The following is a 20,432-nucleotide window of genomic DNA, read 5'->3' on the forward strand; positions in this document are numbered from 1 at the left end:
TAAAAGTTCATGCCCTTCCCAGCTGCTGTAGCTTCCCAAGGCTTTAGAGTACACATCCAAAGACCTCTAGTCACCCCAATCTTCCAGCATAATGACACCTTCATTTCCAGAGGAAAAGCTACAGAAAAAAAGTGCAGTTTGCTTTAAGAACCTCTCAGGTCTTTTGTATCTATCCTGAGGAAATGAAAAAGGGCACAAGTCAGTTCCTTTCCTCTGCAGATCACCTCTAAGGCTTGTTTAAATCTCCATCTGCTAAACCCGAGCCAAAGCACTGTCATGAAAAGTCACATCTCAGCACAGGCTGCTCTGCTCTTTTTCTGCAACCAGAAAATGCAGACATGACGTTTTTCCTAAGTGTTCAATATTACAAGACAGAATATAAATATCACAAAACAAGTTAAGTATCTTTCTAACACCAGGGTAAATGATCAAATACACTTGAAAACAGGAACAACAGAGCCAAGGCTTCAGTCATAGAGAAGATAAAGTTATACAATGATCCGGGAGTGAAGTCATTATGAAAAATGAGGGTTGGAAAAGGCTGACACAAACCTAAAATACAGCAGTAATAAATACTTCATCTGACTAGCAATCTGTTTAAACTTAGCAGTGACAGAAAGCTGCCTTCCGCTCCAGCAGGAGAGCCCTGACAGAGACAGAGGCTGACACCTAGTGTCTAACACACCCGAGCCTGGTGCCCAACACCAGCACAAGGACAGGGAGCACCACCGTGCTGACAGATCACCAGGGCAGGCAGAAGATGCCTGTGACCACACAGAGCCTCTCCCAGCCACGAGGGAGAAGAGCACTTCCAAAGTGAAGCACTTATGGATGCAGATAAGCATGGAGGAGCAAACAAGAAAGGCTGTGCTGCAAGGACAAACCCACATCTGTCTGCAAAGGGAAACCAAAAGCTCCCCACACAGCCACAGGTTTATAAACCAGAGCTGGTGGTGGTCAGCATCACCTCTGTGTCCTCTGCCTTGGCACACTGCCAGGCTGCACCTTTCAAAGAAGGATCAGCTGGATGTGTTGCTTTCTGCAGCATTAATGATGACTGCCACGCTGCTCAAAGGCCCCTGTCTTGTGAGAACTGGGTGTCAGCCTGTACACTTCTCTCCTTTCCACACAACCTGTGTGGCTGGGGAAGGAAGTCCCTAAATTTAAGAGGGGCATTAAATAGCAGTGCCTGCTTTGCAGAAGGGACTGAACCATAAAAAGGACAGAAGGGCATGGCTGCTCAACCTCTGCTCAGTGACAAAGCTCTTACCTGGCAGTAGCTGGTGGTCGGTTCATCATCAGAAGTGGAGTTCTTCTCTTCTTCCATGCTGTGCCCTGGAATCTCTGCCTCCCTCCTCTTTGAAGGGTGGAGCCAGGTGATGTTTTCAGACTCTTGTCCTTCTGTGTCTCCATCTTCTGTACCATCAGCAACCCCATTCTCCCTGCCTATCTCTTCTCCTTTCCCAAGCTCGTTTTGGCTTAAGGAAGGACTGGGCACAACCGGGTTACCAAACTCCTTCTTATGCAACAGCTGCCTCTGAGCCTGCTTCAGGCTCTTCTGGTAAACCTCCAGCTGACACAAGATGACTTTGGTGTACTGGTTGGGGTCCACCCCTTTGGGGCAGAAGGGGATGCCCCAGTAATAGTGCACTGTGTTTCTTGCCTCCTCCTGTTTGTGCTTTTCCTCCACAGTCAGCATGGAAAGATCTGGGGTACTGCCAGACCCCTCACTCTGCTCTGCTTGCTCTGTGGAAACACAGACCTTGGCAGTGTGCCCAGGCTGTGAGCTGTGTTTGGTACCTGCTCCTCCAACACTCCTCCTGGGGCTGTCACACTGTTCTGTGGTCCTACTCTTCCAGAGTGGAGTGGCTGAGCTCCCAGCACCAGCTTCTCCTGCAGAATGGCCAGTGCAGGGCAGGAGCTGCTCTTTTGGTTCATGGCCTGCTGCTTCAGAAGAGCTGGAGGGGCTGCTGAACAGTCTCCGAGGTGTGAGTCGCCAGGAGCCTCCTGAAGCCACCTTGCCAAAGGTGGGACTCAAAGACATGAAGTCCCCTCCCAGAGTGCTGGGTAACATGTTACTGGAATCACTTTCTGCTGGTGAGGAAGACTTTTCACTTGACCTTGTCACAGGCTGGCCCTTCCCCGGAGACACGATTATGCTGGATACTAGTGAGCTTTCAACGATTTCCTGGCTCAACCTCCTCAACACTACCAAGGGGCTCCGGGCGACATCCATCTGTCCATTCCCATCAGCTCTGGAGCTCTGTGAGTGGGAGCTGCAGTCAGAGGGAGGGGTGTCAGGGCAGAATGCCAGGTCTCCCAGGAGCTCAGAGCCTTCTCTCTCAGCAGGCTGGCTTGGGCCCTGTGAATCCAGTGCTTCCACTGACAGATGAGGAGATGCAGTCGATGAGTCTGAGGGCTGACAGCTCTGAAAAACAAAAGGTTCACTCTCCTACAGATGTGTTCCCTATCAGCACAGCACAACCAAGGGCTACCCCAGCACACTGGACTGCAGATCCCCCTATCCCAAATCAGAACTCAGTACCCCAAAACAGGGACAGCTGGGGTTAGACTTCATGTTCCTCTCACGAGGAACAGTATAAAGCAACTCTGCAGCTGCCGTCATTCCAGTTTGTGCTGGGAATATCTATGTCCCCCAGTAAAACTTTCTTTTGCAGCATGGTAAAGCAAGCAGAGACAGCAATGTTGCTAAGAACCCTAGTGAGCCTCTTCACAGAAGTGCACTTACACTAAGGCTCTCAGCAATGGCCTTCCTCAAGAGCTCCTCCTCTTCCTCTTCCTGACAGTTCACTTGTCTAGCCTCTTGCTCACTCATTTTCAGGGCCAGTGCAAATTGTTCCTCTTCAGTCATCTCTACAGCAGAAGAAACAGGATAATGTCAAGTCACAGCTGCAGGTGTATGTAAACACTCAGTGAACATCCAGCATGTAGGGAGAAATGGGTGAGAGCCCCACCTTCCCAGGAGGAATGCAGAGAAAATCATCTAAACCTCAGCTGTCCTGGAAAGGTGTCAACAAAACTGGAGCAGGCAACACTAAATGAGAAAGGTAACTCAGGTCAGGAACTTCACCTCAGGTTTCTACAGCAATCTAAGCTCCCATTCCCCGAGTATATTAACTGCAACATGACATTTTATTTGCCATCAAACAACACACACTGCAGCTGCAGAATGCATGTTCAAGGAGAGAGGAAAAGGACAGATTTCTGAAGTGTGCTCATTTTTGTATTGGCTAGGCTCAGCAGCAAAGCAGGATAAACAACACATCTTTAAGATACTTTTTTACTAACTGAGCAGCACACCTCATTGTCTTCTGACACAGATACCTGCAATACCACAGGAGACCTATCAAGAGAAAAAGAGCTACATGTTTTTCACCCGAGCCTCAGGTGGAAAGCTCTATGGAGGATAATGTTACTTGCTTGATGGTATTATAGAGGATATTTCACATGCATACAACCCCCTTCTGCTCACATCACCACTCTACTGCATCACTAAGTCAGTCATGCATGGGAAACAGGTTTCCTACAGTTGTAACTGCTATTTCAGCAGAAAATTTATTCCTGAAATATTCCTCACTCCAATCAAACCAAAAGTCTAGACTGGCTATGTAGAAACAAAGCAGTTAGTTACTTTGGAAAACACTTATTTACTGAGATTCAATCCAACACTTTCACTCTGTTTAAAATATACAATGCCTGCAGAATGGAGTGCAGCTTGAAAAACAACTCAACAGCACTCTCAGGAGCTGAAAAAATACATCTTCTCACTTGAAACAAATTGACAGATTTCCTTCAGAACCCGCTCCCTCCTCCAGGCAGAATCCTGCACGCGCCATCTCATGCATGAACCAAAGGCTCGCGCTCTCCGACGGCTACAACATCTTTAAGACATGCCATTTGAACAGGGAGGCTGCCCAGGCACACAACATGCCCTCACTGCAGCCAGCTCCAGAGACAGGCATTTCCCTGGATAAAGCTGCATTCACAAGTTGCAGGCTCCCATTTTCCATCCCATGCTCTCCCCAACACAGCAGTGCAGCCGCGCTCTGGCCGTGCTGCAGCCTGTCCATGACAGCACTGCTGCAAGCAGGAGCATCCACAGAGCACAGCTCTGCCCTTCCCCCAGCTCCTGGATGGTGGCAGCCTCCTGCTCCCCCACCCAAGCAGGGTCTGAAGCGTTTTTGGACTGATTACCTTCAGATTCCTTTATGTGTCCTACTACAACAGCACATAGCTTCAGGTTGTTGGTTTGGGGTGGGGTGGGGGGGGTAATTTATTTGAAAATTAGGAAAGGGGTTGAAGGGAAAGCAGACTGCAGCGCTTTCAGGGCTCGTGGGGATCTTTTGTCCTTGGACAAAGTCACTCAATGATGTTACAGCCAGGAGGGACCAGGGCAAAAAAAAAAAAAAAAACAACCATTCTTTAATGGAAAGCACAGTCCAGCGTATGGAGAAAGCTCCCAGCCCCAAGAACAGCAGCATTAAACAGCATATCACAGAGTCAGTTAGGTTGGAAAACACCACTGAGATTGAGTCCAACCTTTGACCAATCACCACCGTGTCATCCAGACCATAGCCCTTAGTGCTACCTACAGTCTTTTTTATTCCCATAACACCAAACACCTTCTGAGCATTCAGAAAGTGTGTGCTGATTTGTTTTCCTACCTAAACCATGGCAGCAACCAGGCTAGAACCTGTAAACTCAGACGTGCAGGAAAACTCGTGCACATGATCAGCACCCTGCAACACACGACTTTCCACGTGCTTCAACAGGGGCCTGAACATTTGCCAGTTCAGGCTATCAACATCCATGAAGCTTAATAAAAAGAAACATTTTTTGGCGAGTTACTGCTGTACATTTTGTTTTCTTCTCCCTCCCTGGCACAGCAATTTCCCCTCTGGGGACAGGGAATGTGCCAGACAAATGCTGCCTCTGGCAAAGAAACCAGTGACAAACAAGATGCGCTTAGTGCACGTTCCAGTTGAGTAGGTGCTCTGGAGATGGGGAAAACTCGAGTTTAAAATCCACCTGGCATTACTGTGGGGAGAGCAAAGAGCAGCTCTGCTCGTGCCTTCCAGCAGACCTGACCTGCTTTAAGTGAAGCTGACAGTATTTCATGCTCCAGGACTGATCACTTCTCAGCACCGTGTGTTTTATTAAACTTGATGCTGATTGCAGCCGTCATAATTTATGATGATTAGAAACCCAGAGTGCTGCGTTAGCCCCCGACCACTGTGTGCAAACAGAGCTGGGGAGAGAGCTCAGAGCGTGTGGTGGGGGCTCCACAGATCCCAGGAGAAACGAGCCCTCTCCATCTGGAGCGATGCTCAGCTCACACTCATCACTCGCCTGCCTTGCAGGAGCCCATCCCGGGGGAAGCACCGGCACTGGGAATCTCACACTCCAAAATCCTCTCGTGTCACAGGTCCATCCCAGCGCGGCAGGAAATCCCAGCGCCCCTCTGGGGACCGGGGCATCCAGGAGACCCGCAGATGGCAAGGAGGGGTCAGAGAGAAACTGTTTTTAAGATACTGCAGCCCTAAACAAATTAAACCGTTTCAGAGCCTTTTTAAATGCTAATACGGCAATTTGCAAAGCGATTTATGTTCCATTTTGACATTTGCAAAGTGAATTAGATGCAAAACCCCACTAGTTGTAGTTATAACACTTACTAATAAGAGATTTACTCAAAAATAACAGAAATGCGGGATCTCAGTATTTTTACATATCCAAAGCGCAATTACAGTAAAAACATTCAAATGTGCTTTAAAGCACTGACTTCCTCTGGAAATAGAGAGAGACTTCTTTAGGTTTTGTATTTCCATTTATCCTGTCAGGATGAAACGTCACAGATATATTTTAGTTATGGCTCTAGGTTAAAATGAATAAAACCACAACAAAGCAAAAAAGGGAGGATACGCTTTATAACGAGTGCCTGCCAATATCTGAAATTTTCCAGTTTTGAGGAGAAAGAACTTGCTCTACCCAGAAGCACCCAATCTTTACAAAAGACCAATTTGCCTCGCAATTCAAAGAATTTATTTAAAGACACTGGGAAAAATAATTACTACTTCAAGTCTTAATTTGCCTAAAAGCAAACACCAAAAGTCTAATTATAGCTTCCCACAAATGAGAACAGCCCCACCATCACACGTGCTTAAATAAGCCCCTGCTCGCCGACTGTGTGGTGCCAAGCACCCCAAAACTCAGACAAGCACACTAAGCAACAAAAAAAGACAGCTTGTGCCCCAGGAAAAGAAAAACTATTATTAATAATTTCAACATCTAGAAACACAGCAAAACTCCTTTTTTTACACAACGTCTGGAGAGCCGGCCCTGTCTCCTGTGGATTTTCTGGAGCACACTGAACACCTTTTGCACAGCACCAGCTCCTGAAACCCTACATGCTCAATGATGCAACGAGGACATCCAACTTCAGCAGATCCCTGCTCTTAGCACCATATGCTTGGTCACATTTTAGTGGCATCTCCAAGGGGGGGTTTCAGCTTTAATTTGGTGCTCTGTTTCCTTTGGGAGAAAAAGAAGAATGAGAAAAAGAACTCTTTTCCCATCTCTGACTTTGCTATCTTACTTGCTCAACACTGACATGCACAGTGGGTTGCAGCTCCTACAAAGAGCTGGGCTGTTCTGTGCTATGGCCTTAGGCCTCTATTAAAAACAATTTAATTCACACAAGCCCTGTGAGGACTGACAAGCCCAACTGCCGCTGCTTGCGGAGCACTGGCATGCTCCATTTTGTTCAGTGATTGCTTTGGGTTTTGCAGGAGGCAACATCCTTCCCATTCTAAAAAAGTCCTGAATTTTATGTGCTGGATGGACCACTGCCTCACAGAGCACAGGATCATGAGTGGGGACCCTCTGGGGCCTGGCTGCTGTAATATGTGGGGCAGTACAGGGAGCAGAGGTATGGTGGCCATGCTCAGTGGGCCCTTCTGCCTGTACATCAGAATATGAGCAGGAACATCCCAGCCTTTAGCATCTGTTCACAGATTTATTGTTCATGAATGCATTTAATCCCTTATTAAAGCTGTTGATGCTGACCTCTCCATAACCTCCTGTGACACAAACTTCCAGGAGTTCACCCCATGCTGTGTGAAGCATGAGTGTCCTTCACCCATTTTAAACCCATCTATTTTTTGCTGTTTCCACTGATACACCCCAGGAGCTGGTAAACAACAGCTCTGAGCTCAGCTGAGGCGTTGCCTTCCCAATGGGAACTTTGATCCTACCATTCTCTCCTAACAAAGCAGCCCCAATCTTCCCAGACTCTCTTCACCAGGCAGCTTTTCTACCCCTCCATGACTTGGGCTGCCCTTCTCTGGATGCACCACTGTGTCCTTGCTATGCAGAGGCCAGCACTGCACACAGCACTGTGACAAGGGTGCACCAACACTTTATGTAACAGCAAAATTACATCAACCAAATCCCTTAACACCCTTCCTTATGATGCCCAGCGCTGCTGGTGCTCTGGCTGCCCCCACACTGTGAGCTGATGATTTCAGAGAACTGTCAGCTGCGACTCAGATCCTTCCTGAGCGGCAGCTGTCGGGTCAGAGCATGGTGATGTTTCAGGGACAGACAGGAGCAGAGGGGCCTGGACAGGAAAGCAGTTTGTGACTGACGACGCTTTCACATCAGCCTCAGACAGCTTTGAACCCGGTGAGGTACCAACACCCTCGCACACTGATTTTGGAAGTGCAAAATTTAGCCCTGTGAAGGGTCTTTTCTGCATCCCCAGCCATGTCACAGCCTTTCTGCAAGGGAAATAATCTCTTACACAAAGAGCAGAAGCTGCTCAGCACCAGACAACTTCCCCAGCCCCACAGTCGAGACGTACGTGCAATTTTTCTTTTAGCAGCAAACTTTGTTCGATCCAGCTGCTTTGTTCTCTTCTTTTGCAAGCCACTCTCTTCCTTTGACTCCTGCTGCAATGGAAAAGAACATGGTGAGTGCATGCAATATGTAAGAAATACTACCAGCCCCCTCCCCCAAACTACTCAGACACAAACACTGGTTCAAGAACAAGCGTCTATTTGAGTGAAATTTGAATTTCAAACGTAATTCAAACACATTCTGTAACTATTAAAAGCTGTGTGATAAGCATAACGAGCAAAAAGAGTTACAGACTGACATAAACAGAGAAGTAGGAGAGACAATAGACTTCATGCCAGTCACCACCATGCACTGCACCTGCTACCCATGATTTTACAGAGAATTTGTTTGGCCTTGCTAAAACATTGATATTTGTAAGCACTCAAAAGACAAAAACAGAACCTTTTTATAACTGAGCATCACACACCTGCAAGCCAGGGCTGTTTCCTGCAATGCAGCCTCTAGTACTATGCCCAGACAATCTTAGGTGGTCCAAACCAGAAGCCCTGGCCACTTTTGGAGACCCACACCAATGCAGCCTGAGGGCAGGAGGGCCAGCTGTATTTCTTCCTCATGCTATTCTCTCATTGTATTTATAGAATCAAAGAATGGTTTGAGTTGGAAGAGACTTTAAAGATTATCTAATTTCAATTCGGCCATGGGCAAGGGCACCTTCCACGAGATCAGGGTGCTCAGAGCCCAATCCAACCTGGCCTTGAACACTTTGAGGGGCATCCACATCTTCTTTGGGCAGTATTGCCAAAAGTTTTTCATTTTTGAAATTTGAATACTTGAGAAACTTGTTGTCTCGAGGCTCCCTGGAACAATACTCCCACGAACAACTTAAATGTGTGTTGCTTTAAGCACAAGGATTGCAGCACAAATGGGCACAGGCTTAAATGACACACATTTCTGCAAGTTGCTGTCCTAATGGCTTAGGCAAGGGCACACACATTACCCAAGGCTGGCACTGGACCCCTTCCAATTTGTGTCTCTAAATCAGGTAGGATTAGAATCAAATCCAATGTTTCAGGCAGAGACCCATGCTTGGCCAGGATGGGCTCTGCACTGCTTCCTCTGCAGCTACATTGAGTTTTGCTGCCCAGGAGACACATGGGCCACATGCTTGTGCCTCACTCCACCTCCTGTGCCAAGAGAAGGGTTCAGGGAGGGGCACATGGCTTGGGCTACTTTAACACAAACAGATGTAGTGATTATTTTTGAGTGTCATCCATTTCTTTTGTCCTTTGCCCATGTTTCTGAACCTGTGAAGTCTTTCAGACTGCATCTGTGTGCTGAGTTTTGTTGAAGACATCTCTGGCTTTAGTGTTATCTGTAGATTTTATTAATCTATATACACCACTTGCTCCCTCTTACAGATCATTAATGAGGATGTTAAAAGACACACAGACCTAATATTGATCCTCTTGGCCTCAGCTTTACATCTCCCCCAGATGAGCCTCTCCTTTGTTCATCAGCAGCTCTTGCTGACAGTCTTTTAGCAGCATTTCAATCCAGGAATGCTGCTATCTAGACCAAATTAAATTATTTATCTAACTAAGATTTTGCAAGACATACTATTAGGTGGTTTCCTGAAACCTTAATACATTACAGCTTTTGCATGCCCTAATACCTACACCATTCCTCACTTCCACTGACTTAAGAATCACCTCACAACACAGCAGCAATCATGCTTGGCAAGCCCACACACACTCATGCTTGTGCCTAAGGGTTTTATTCTGTGAGTGATTTCTTCTCTTCCCCACACAGACTGGTTTAGGCACCCCCTTTCCAAGATCTGCCACTGTGTCTCCAAAAGGTTGCTTCACATACAGAGTCTCTCTTCCTAGGAGATGGATCCCAAGCTCCTGCTCAGGAGGTGAAATCCTCTCTCTTCCTGGCATAGTGCCCCTCTCCACAGCTTTCCATAAACCATGGGATGTCCCACCCCAAACTGCCCTGCCTTGGTCTGCAGCAACAGCTCCATGCTGACCTCGTGGGCTGCTCCCACCTCAGGGGATGGGGAACAGCCCGTGGGATAACACCAGGACTGCACTAGTATTATACACTGGAGGAGGTTCAGCAATAGCTCTCCTGCCCTCCCCCAAAACCCTGCCTAACAATGCCAAACCCAGCCCAGCTTAAAGCAGGGGCAATTTAATCCTAACAGGCTCTGTAAATCCCCAGCTCTTCTCTCTAGGCATCAATCTTCCCCTCATCACTCCTGCACTTGCTGGAAGGTCAACCCTGACACTCTCATCTGCAGCTCTCTTGCAGGGCACGGATGTGATTTATGAGCACACCAAACTTTGCATGGCTGGGAGTGCCTGCTCTGTGCACAGAGACACACTCACAACTCACACCAGGGCACAACGTGGGGCTCCAGCACCTCCAGGGCTCCTGAGGGGAGCAGAGCACAGGACACACTGCCCGCACCCACAGCACAGCCAAGTACGTGCCTCGCTTCCCTGTGCTGCTCCTGAACAATCTCAACATTTACATCAGTGGCAGGAGCAAAATTATTGCAGGACACGTTGTTGTAGGAACCTCATACATTCGAGAAGGATGTTTAAATTGCTCAGCAGCGTTCACGCTACAGTGAACCGCTGAAGCAAATCCAATTAATCCTGATGGGCCAAAATATATACACACATCTCAATTCCAAGAATTCTCAAATCTTTTTTAGTTTTAAACTCAGAAAATAAAACATACCTTTTAATTAGGATTTATGGCTGTTTGTACCTCTGCTGGGAGAGAGCCCCACAGGCCCCAGAGTGCTCTGCATAAATGCAGGCGGGGATGGTAGAAACAGAAGGGGCCAAGAAAATTCAGAGAAGACAACAGGGCCTGCTCCTCCTGACCCAACCTTTTAATGCTCATCTATCTACAAGGATAATAGGAACTCAAGGGGCCTCTCAACCAACTGCCTTTCTAATAAGATCACTAGTCCAAAAATAATCTTAATCAATTAAAATATTCCCAAACTGCAGCCAATACTCTCAGTTACAAGGTCATCTCCAATACACATATCTTCCAAGGGAAACTAATTATTGTAGTGGAAGCAAGGTAGGGACTGCACACCTCTGCTCAGTGCCAGACAGGAGAGCACCCCTCCTCCTCTGCTGTCAATTCAAGGCAGAACGGCCAGAAGGAACCCAAATTCTCTTCCTGTGTGTCAGGCTCTGCACTTTAATTTATGATGCTCTCTTATGAGCAATTTCACTGTCAGCATTGTACACAGATGAAGAAATAGACAGGTTTCCAAAGTCTTCCACACATTTAGTGGAAGGCAGCCACTATTATTCTTCCTTGTTTTTGTAACCTGCTTGGTTTCACCAGACAGCAGGAAATCAAATTCCCATTTTAAAAATGCTTTTGCACATACTTAAGAGAACCTGATTCTGCCAGCAGAAACAGATACAGCTCCAGTAATTTCTAAAAGCCCATAAATGGAAGCCAGTAGCCAGAATCCCACATCCTGCTCCCTCAAATCCACATGATAAACCACAGAAATCAGCTTCTACTGACTCAGGGAAGAAAAGGCTACAGCAGAATGTCTCCACCCCTAACAGTGCAGACTGCAAAGTCAAAAGGTCTGGGTAATTTTACTGCTCAACAGCAGTTGGGACCATCTAACAATAGGGCACAGCCAAACAGCACACATCCTGCATGGGAAATATGCAGATGAAAACCAGACTAATTTATTTTTAAAAGCCAATTAGATGTTGGAATTACCATGTTTGGCTCTTGCCAAGGCTGCTGCTGAAATTAATATCACACCCTACTTTATTAGTCTCTGACTTCAGTTCAGAATCTGTTTCAGCTTTGCTCTTTCAGCTCATTAGAACAAACCTGCTGGAAGTGGAGATGAACAACAAGACACAACGGGGCTCATGCCAGGATATGCAGTTCCTGACACAGGGAGAGAGGACTCTGTAGGAAAAAGGGCTTTTACTGGGCTGTGAGGAGCCTGGATTCACATCAATCTGATTTTCAACAAGTGAGCTCAGCAGAGCCATGAAGCCTCCTCCAGAACCAACTCACATTGCATTCTCCCCTGGGAGATGGAGGCACTGGGTCCCTTGGCAGCAGCAGAGCCCACGGAGACAGCAGGGCACTGCAGCAAACTCCTGTGTGGCTCTGCTTTGCTCCAATGGTCAGTGGTGTGAGGTGGTGTCCTGGGATTAAGTTATTTTTATTCCAAGAGCTGGTGCAGTGCTGTGTTTTGGATTTAGTACAAGACTAATGTTGATGGCACACCAATGGTTTATTTGGTGCCAGGCAGTGCCTGCTCTAAATCAAGGACTGTTCAGTTTCCTGTGCTCTGACAGTGAGCAGGTGCACAAGGAGCTGGGGGAACTGGGCAAAGGGAAATTCCACAGCACAGAACCTCATGGCCAGAGTATGAACGGGGGGAATTGGCTGGGAGACACCGACTGCTGCTCAGGGACTGGGTGGGCACTGGTCAGTGTGTGGTGAGCAACTGCATTGTGGCACTGGTTTCTTTTGGGTTTTACTCAGAGAATCATGGAAAGGTTTGGGTTGGAAGGAACCTTAAAGATTATCTCATTCCAACCCTCCTGTCCTGCACACTTCCCACAAGACTGGGTTGCTCACTGCCTGGCCTTGAACACTGCCAGGGATGAGGCATCCACAGCCTCTCTGGGCATCCTCTTCTAGTGCTGCACAACCCTCACAGTGAGGAATTTCTTCCATATATCTAACCTAAATTTCTCCCCTTTCAGTCTGAACCCATTCCTCCTTGTCCTATCACTACAGTTCCTGATGAAAAGCAGTTCCTCTCTCCCTTCTTTTCATTACAATTATTCTTGATATTATCATTAGGATTATTAATAGTATTATTATATTTTATCTTGTTTCAATTATTAAGCTGTTCTTATCTCAACCCACGAGATTTACTTTTTTCCCCACGATTCTCTTCCTTGCCATGGGGTGGGAGTGAGCAAGCAGCTGCCTGGTACTTAGCTGCTGGATGGGATTCAACTATGACAGGTGGGCACTGCCATCCTGGCTGTGACATTTCCAGTGCCACCCTTTCCATAGCAAGATCTCCCTCAGGCCATGCCTGGTCCTGAGGTGAGTGTCCACTGTCACAGATGATGGAAACAGGGCAGTGGTTGGGTATTAGCCAATGCCTAAACAGCCAAAATCTGATCTGGAACACCAACACATGCTGCTGATTACCCCGACTGTGAGCATCTCCAAACACAGGAACACTCAGGCAAAGGGATGTTCCACACTGAAGGGAAGACAGGCCATGCAGAAATAGATGGCACCATCACCCTGGAGTCTTGTCATATGTTCCCTGAGGGCTGGCAGAGATGATGGATCTGGCAGAAAGAGCTTGTGAGACTTGATGCCAACTTTCTAAGTGCAGGCAGGTACTCTCAAAGCTCCCAAAGGATCTATCCTGGCAAAAGACCCTTCCAAAAGGTCCCAGACCAGTTCAGCAGCATGTGAGGATCAACTGCACTAAAGGCTGCAGATCAGTCTAACAGGTCAGCACAACTTTTGGGCTGTGCTCAGAGTTCATGCTTGGCCAGGCTCTGTGCTGAGGAACAATCATCATTCAGACATGGCTTCAGGGGTCAAACCAACAGCCCAATGCAAGCATGAGGTTCAGGAGACCAGGAACGGTCATGCTCAGAGAGCATTGTTGGGCACTACTTGAAATATTGTGTGTTTGTGAATGAACATCCATCTTCTGGCACAGACAACCAATTCCCAGTGGGATTAAACAGCCAAGGGAGATGGGAACCACTCTACTCATTCTGCATGTCTGCATTTTCAGAGACACAGTCTGCACAAAGAAGGTCATCTCCTCTGGATTCCACAGAGCCAGAGAGACTGTTCTTATTTTGTCTGACCCTTTCCAAAAGAAGAGAAGTGTTCCCCGAATCCAGGATTATATATAGCAGATATCAGAAAGCCTCACGTCCAGAAAACTTTTTTCTGATGCAGCTCTGCAGATGCCACAGCATAGACATGAGCAAAGAAAGGGAACTTGGCAAAATAACATGGATGAGCTTGATAATCCAGTATGACTGAAAAATTCCTGGGAGAGGCAGTCTGCCAAAGATCATCAAAAGTGAGAAGCTGGAGGCTTTCCAGGTGCAGCTGCTACAAGATCTGCTGGTCTGGAAGCAGAACTAGGGACTTGTTCTATAGATACCTGCCAAGAGACTGCCAAGGAAGAAAGCCATCGAATCAATGATGCCCAAATTGTCCTTGTAGCTTTTGATTCATAAGGAACCATGTCCTAACAGATGCAAGATTAATTGAGAATATATTGTTCTCTAAAATTGCTATTGATCTGAGCTTCCCACACCTCTTTTTGAACACACAACAAGGTCTTACCAGTGCAAGAACAACAGTTACAACGTCCAAAATTGAAATTCAACTTGATGTACACAGAAGAACTGAGACAGTTACAGAAGGCAGACAGTTATTTTTTTGAGATCCCAAGTAAATCAGTATTGCGTTTGATTTTGCAGAAAACAACACGACAAGAGACTGTGGCACTGGATCTGGAAGCTGATGACTCACAGAAAGAGAGTGAACTGAATAAATCCACTCATTCAACTGACTGAACTGTTGTCACTTAAACACAACCTAATTGGCTCTTTAACGGCCTCTCTGAGCATATCCTTTTCTGTAATATGACCGATTATGCCATCAGAATTTATTGTTTATAGACAAACTTAGAGAACAGTGAGGGAGCCTAACCTTTTTATAGATGTGTTTTAAGAGACGTTTGTTTCCTCTTTTTCAGATACGTGCACATTGAGATGAATAATTGCAGACAATAACAGGTCCTGATCTTTTATGTACTGCAGCAGCTCTTATAGCTGCTGATTTCTTTTTTCCTTATAGGTTTCACAATAAAGGCCAGTGATGCAGCAGACATCTGAAGTTAACTTAGCATATTGCAGAGCTAAGGGTTTAACCCCACTGAACTATTACTGCCATATGTTCCATTTCTTTCAGGGAATTTCCCAATGGGAAAGAACTCAGACAATGTGAAGAAAAAACATCCAATATCGTTTGCCCTACAGCTTCTTACTGTTTATTTCTAGTGATTTTCCCCTCCTCACATGATAATCGCCTTATTGGAGAGCAGCACACTGCAGATGTGGGAGCAAAAGGGACCTGATTTAAGATCTACAGCTTGAGAGTGAACTGAAATGCTTTTGAAAATGGTGGAATTACAAAAAGCAGCTTAGGATCCCCAATCACCAGCAAGACAGAGCAAAGCTGTACGAGTCACACATAAAAAACTGATTGTAATAATTTCCTCTGGTGAGCCTCACTCAGTCAGGCACAGGTTCTGAGGGCTCTGGGTTTCCCCCAGGCAGGAGTTCCCATGCTCATGCCGTGTAACCAACACAGACATTTCAATCTTGAGGGTAATGCTGATGTGCATAAGCTGACGCTGGGGATCAGCGATCTGAGCCTTGATGCCTTAGCCAGGCACTCCCACACCACATTCACCTTTACATCCTTTGGAGCTGGGTTACAAACTCAGGCTCCTGTAATTCAGAATCAGTTTACCAGGCACTGCCTGTCTCTGAGCTACTCACAGCCTGAGTTCTGAATCATTTTCTTATCTATTTGCACATAATACAGAATCATGTTGCTAAGGTTTAGCTGGAAATCAATCAAACAAAAATTATGAAAAAAAAGATTTGTAAAGGGATTGAGGAAAGGTTACTTTTAAATTACATTTCAGATTCAGTTCTGAGAGGATTTGGTTATCAAATCCCAGACTCATAACTCACCCTCATGAAGCACACCATTCATTTCCTAGTCAAATAGGATTTAATTCATCTCATATGTAAGAAAAGGAACAGCACAGGACCCTCTGTGCAAAGCCTGACCCCAGCACGACAGCAAGGGCTGCTCTGGCACTGTCCTGCAGCAGCAGGGCCCAGCCCAGGCTCTGGGCACCCCAACCCATCACTGACCTCTCCATCACTGTCGGATATAACAATAAATGCATCCACAAAACTGCGCTTCTTCCTGGCATTGGCTGAGTTCTTCTTCTCTTCCTCCTCTTCCTCCTCATCCTGACCTCGAGACTCCAGGCCCTCTGCAGGCTTCTTCCTCCTCGGCATCCTTCACTCTGAAACAGAGGGAAAGATTAAAAGCCATTTGTTTCCTTCTGATTTAGATTTCCCCTAGCACTTTTTTTTTTTTTTGCTATATTTAGGCAAAAGACCCCAGGCACTGAAACCTTATTACAAAGCATGGTGGATTTAGTGTTACTGGGAGCCACATGCACCAGTCACCACTCATCTAGTTAAGAACACTTTATTACAGCTGATTGCTAAAAAGGGGTTTCAGGGGAACAGCAACACAGACCAAAGCCACTCTGAATGCCTTGTTCCAGAGCAATGAGGCTTTCCTCTAAAAGCCCATCAGCAAACTCCTCCACAGCATCACTTCACAGCGGGTCTGCCACCCTCCAACACAACCTCCCCACCTCAGCCCCACATCTTGACCAAAACAAACCAGGCTGCGGCAGTGAATCAAGCTGACATTTGCACACCAGACCAAGAAACCACCACAGCACAGCCCTTTGTCAGCTTTTGTATTTGACAAAATCAGGGGGAAAGGCATTGTGCGTTCAAGGATGCTGTCCTGCTGTCTGCACAGCTCAGTGCATGGCTGCTCCAGCACTACAGACAGGGAAAACACAGACAATGGCAGCAGGCAGGCTGGAAACAAGACAACAGGTTTATCTGGCAGTGTGGATTTCTCAATGAGCAGCAGCAGCCTCCGGAAGAACTCCATCCAGACATGCCCGAACCATCCGCATTAACGAAGGCACTTAAAGAGCAGCGAGCAACCTGCTGAGTGTTATTAGTGCAAACCTGAGTGCATGGAACAATTGAGAGCAGGTGCCCACACAATGCAAACTGGTACTTCAGCATCCCTTCCCTTAGCAGCCCACAGACTGATGGAGAGGGATGCACAGCAAGCATTAGCTGTCTGGATCCATAAGAGCTCAGAGGCGAGGATTGGGAAGAGATCTCAGTAAAGGAGAGCAGCAGGATGGCACAGAGTTAAATCACCCTTTCCTGCCTATGCTTGCTCTTTGCCTGGTAGCTCAACAATAACATTCAGTGCTTCTTGAACTGTGATGTAAAAGAGCCTTACAAAGCAGGCTGAGCATGACCAGCTCTGCTGAAGTTCAATTAAACATGAGCAGACAGAGGTTGAACAACAAGCCCCTGGTTCCACATCAGGGAACAGCAGAGCTGGAAATGCAAGTCAAGCTGGCCAGTTCCCAGACCAGTGTCCTTCCCCAGAATCACTCTGCCTTCCTTCAAGATCACTGAAATAGCTCAGATCTGTGCAGCGATCTAAAATAAGAGTCAGAGAAGATGCAATAGAAACCCTGCATCACCCAGGATAGAGCCAAACCCTTCTCTGTAACACCACAAAATTGCAAACAGCCACGACGTAGAGAAACACTAAGGGAGGCCAAAATCCTCATCAGCACCGAGAACAGCAGTGCATTGCTCCATCTACAGTCCGAGCAGCAAGGTGAGGAATAACCACTCTCCCTATCTGCAGCCTTCCTTCTGCGAATACATGCACACACACGCCCAGAGACAAAAGGTGATTATCCTGGTGAGTCATGATTTGCACCAAAGGTTTGCTGAGCCCTCTGAAAGCAGAAGGTTGCACAAATGGGCAGTCATGGCGCCAAAGTGACTGCAAGGACCTCTGCAGTCCTCCAGTGCTTGTCTGTTGAGGAATGATAGAATGGTTTGGGTTGAAAGGGACCTTAAAGATCATCTCATTCCAAACCCTTTCTAAGACATCTTCCACTATCCCAGGTTGCTCCAAGCCCTGTCCAACCTGGTCTTGGTTGCTCCCAGGGATGGGGAAGCCACAGCTTCTCTGGACAACCCGTGCCAGTGTCTCACCACTCTCACAGGGAAGAATTTCTTCCTAATATCTAATTTAATCCTGCCTTCTGTCAGGATTTGGAGCCATTAAAGGAAGGGAAAATAAAAACAAGCTCAGCTTTTGGTGAAGCACTGGCTCTTGAAAAACAAAGCTGTTCAGTTCCAGCTAAGCTGAACTCCAGTGCTGTCGGAATATCCTCACTATATGCTCTCCATTTTTTTCTCTTTTGCTACAAATGGTCTCTTTGCCCTCCCTGCTCAGGGAGATGAGCCAAGCCTCACACCCAGCTGCTGTAAGCTGCCTCCACGAAATGCATCCATGGTGGTGGAGAATGTTCCCTTATCTTTGGAAAACCACTCACTCATAAGCCATGAGGAGCACAGAAGGGCCGACACAGGGTCACTGAGGCTTTGGAGAGGCAGCCTATAAACCTTCTTACCCCCACAACAAAAGCAACAGCAAAAAACAACTGCTGCGCTGCCTCTTTTTTTTTTTGTTTTTGTTTTCAATCCATGCTGGTATCACCATCGCTCCTCTGACTCTGCGATACATCTTCTCCTCTGTGCTCTGTGCTAAATAAGAGATCACTGAGAAATATCAGCTGAAGTTATGATGAGTCACCTACCTTCAACATTTAAAGGAGAGAAAAGAGGAGATGTAAGAGATGTAACCACACAACTCCCACAGTGCTTCTGAAAATGAAGGGACTTGTGGCAAAGAGAGTCTCTGAAAATGTAACTAAGGGAACAAGACAAGTAAGAGATCACTGGTAGCTGTGCTAGTCTGAAGCTGTGAGTAGGAGAGCAGTAATAGCTTTTATTAGACAAGCTGGTGTAGCTGAGGGAAGACAACACGCATCAGAGCACAGACCTCCTCTTCAGGAAGCGAAGTTGAGCATATTTTGCTTTTAGCACTCTTGGAAAGGATAGTTGTGAGTGCCTGAGGGGAAGGTACCTGCTTTCAGACCCAGCAAAAAAAGAGAAAAAGGCCAGAGACTGAATTATCTAAAATTACCTTTGCAGTCCAGTCTGCAGACTCATTTTGCAGTTATCCAGATTTTTTTCCAACTCTGAATTTAAGAGAATTTCTTTGTAAACGCTCTGACAGCAAAGGTGACCTCCTGACAAGGAACTCGCACATGCCACGCTTCTCCAGTCACATTTTTAGGGATATCCTTGAAGATCCCCAACTTGTGATTATTTGTCATTTTCCCTCTCATCTATCATTTTGATGAATCAGAAAGCAATTACCGACAGAATAATTCTAAATCTTGACACTGCAGCTACAGACCTGCCAAGCTGTGACAGCTTGAAAAATGCTCGAAAAAACCAAGCCAAAAAAAATGAATGACTCTCATCCCCGGATGAGTTCCTGAGTGGTTGGAGACACAGGCTGTCGCTTTGTAAACAACTCCCCCCACCTCGGGAAGCAGAGGCACGACGCTCCCCGCGCTCAGGAGGGTCAGCACCACCCGCTTCCATGGAAATACCATCCCCAGACCCTCGGCTCGACCCCGCACGCAGGGCCCAGCTGCTGCTCCGTGAGCAGGACACGAGGGCTGGCAGCGCCCCGGGGAGAGAGAAATTGTTGAGAGGATTGATCCATTTAAAGAGCTGGCTCTGCACAGAGGGGACAGGGCACTGCAGAGGCCACGCATGGCCGGGCGCATCCGCGCAGGCTGCTGAGCTCTCGGGAGATGCTCCCTGCTCCAGCGCCCTCGAGTCAGCCCGCAGCATCTCCCTCCTCCAAGGGCAGGGGAGGAAAATGTTTTCGTCCCTGTACATGGAGGAAAAGCGACCCTCACCCCAGAACCCACCTACGGTCCTTTCCCTTTACCCGCTGCCTTCGGGCACTGCGTGGAAATTTACAAGGATGGGGTCAGGGATACTCGACAGGCTGGGGAGAAGCATGGGGGATCCCCGGCGGGAGAGGCGTGAGCTCTGGGGAAGGGGATCGGCCACAGGTGGGCAAACCTAAGGGAAGGGAGCGTGCAGAGGATGCCCAGAAAAAGGGGAGGGAGCCGAGCCTGGCAAGAGGAACAGGAGAGGCAGAAGCACCTCGATCTTAGGGGATGCGATCAAGGCAGAGCTCCGGTTTTCTGGTCCTCTCCCCAGGGGACGGTCCAGGAGGAGTTCCAGGGCATCCCCAGGGACAGCACCTGAGATCCCTCCAGGCAAAAGACAGAGGAAGTGCCCCTAGAGGGAGACGCAAGGTGTCCTTTCCCCAGGGGACAGCGCTGGGGGCCAGTCCCGGGCCGCCGCGGGCGGGGACCGGAGGTCATACCTGGGGGAGGTCAGCCCGGGGGCAGGGACCGGAGAATGGCCCCGGGCGAGGGAAGGGGTTTCCCTGGCAGCCCCGGGAGCCCCGCGGCTCGCCCGGGACCCAGCAGCGGCATGCCCCGCAGGGCACAAGGTACTCACCGGGCCCGGGCCGCCCCGTTGCCCGCGGCCTCCCCGCCTGGTCGCCCGCACCGGCCCCGGTCGGCGGGCCCCGCACCCGCGCTCAAGTTGGCGGCGGAGGCCTCATTGCCCTCAACCAAGATGGCGGCAGCGGCTTCGCTGCGTTTCACGTGGGCATCG

General features: G+C 47.8%; 1 protein-coding gene across 5 annotated transcripts in view; it reads right to left on the bottom strand.

The window, feature by feature from the left end:
• UIMC1 (ubiquitin interaction motif containing 1) overlaps window positions 1-20,410 on the bottom strand; it is a 39,501-nt gene extending 19,091 nt beyond the window's left edge. For 3 of the 5 annotated variants that reach the window (XM_059483963.1, XM_059483966.1, XM_059483967.1), the window contains exons 1-5: window positions 20,274-20,410; window positions 15,900-16,057; window positions 7,880-7,967; window positions 2,750-2,874; window positions 1,271-2,428 (exon numbers count right to left, since the gene is read on the bottom strand). In XM_059483963.1, coding sequence (XP_059339946.1) covers window positions 1,271-2,428; window positions 2,750-2,874; window positions 7,880-7,967; window positions 15,900-16,049 — 1,521 coding nt within the window. In that variant the 5' untranslated portion in view covers window positions 16,050-16,057; window positions 20,274-20,410. Of the gene's footprint in view, window positions 1-1,270; window positions 2,429-2,749; window positions 2,875-7,879; window positions 7,968-15,899; window positions 16,058-18,867; window positions 18,923-20,273 lie in introns of all 5 variants that reach the window. The other 2 variants (XM_059483964.1, XM_059483965.1) reach the window with 2 other exon arrangements.
• Between the last annotated feature and the right edge of the window lie 22 nt (window positions 20,411-20,432).

Source organism: Ammospiza nelsoni, chromosome 16 (assembly GCF_027579445.1).
Source record: "Ammospiza nelsoni isolate bAmmNel1 chromosome 16, bAmmNel1.pri, whole genome shotgun sequence".
NCBI lineage: Eukaryota > Metazoa > Chordata > Aves > Passeriformes > Passerellidae > Ammospiza > Ammospiza nelsoni.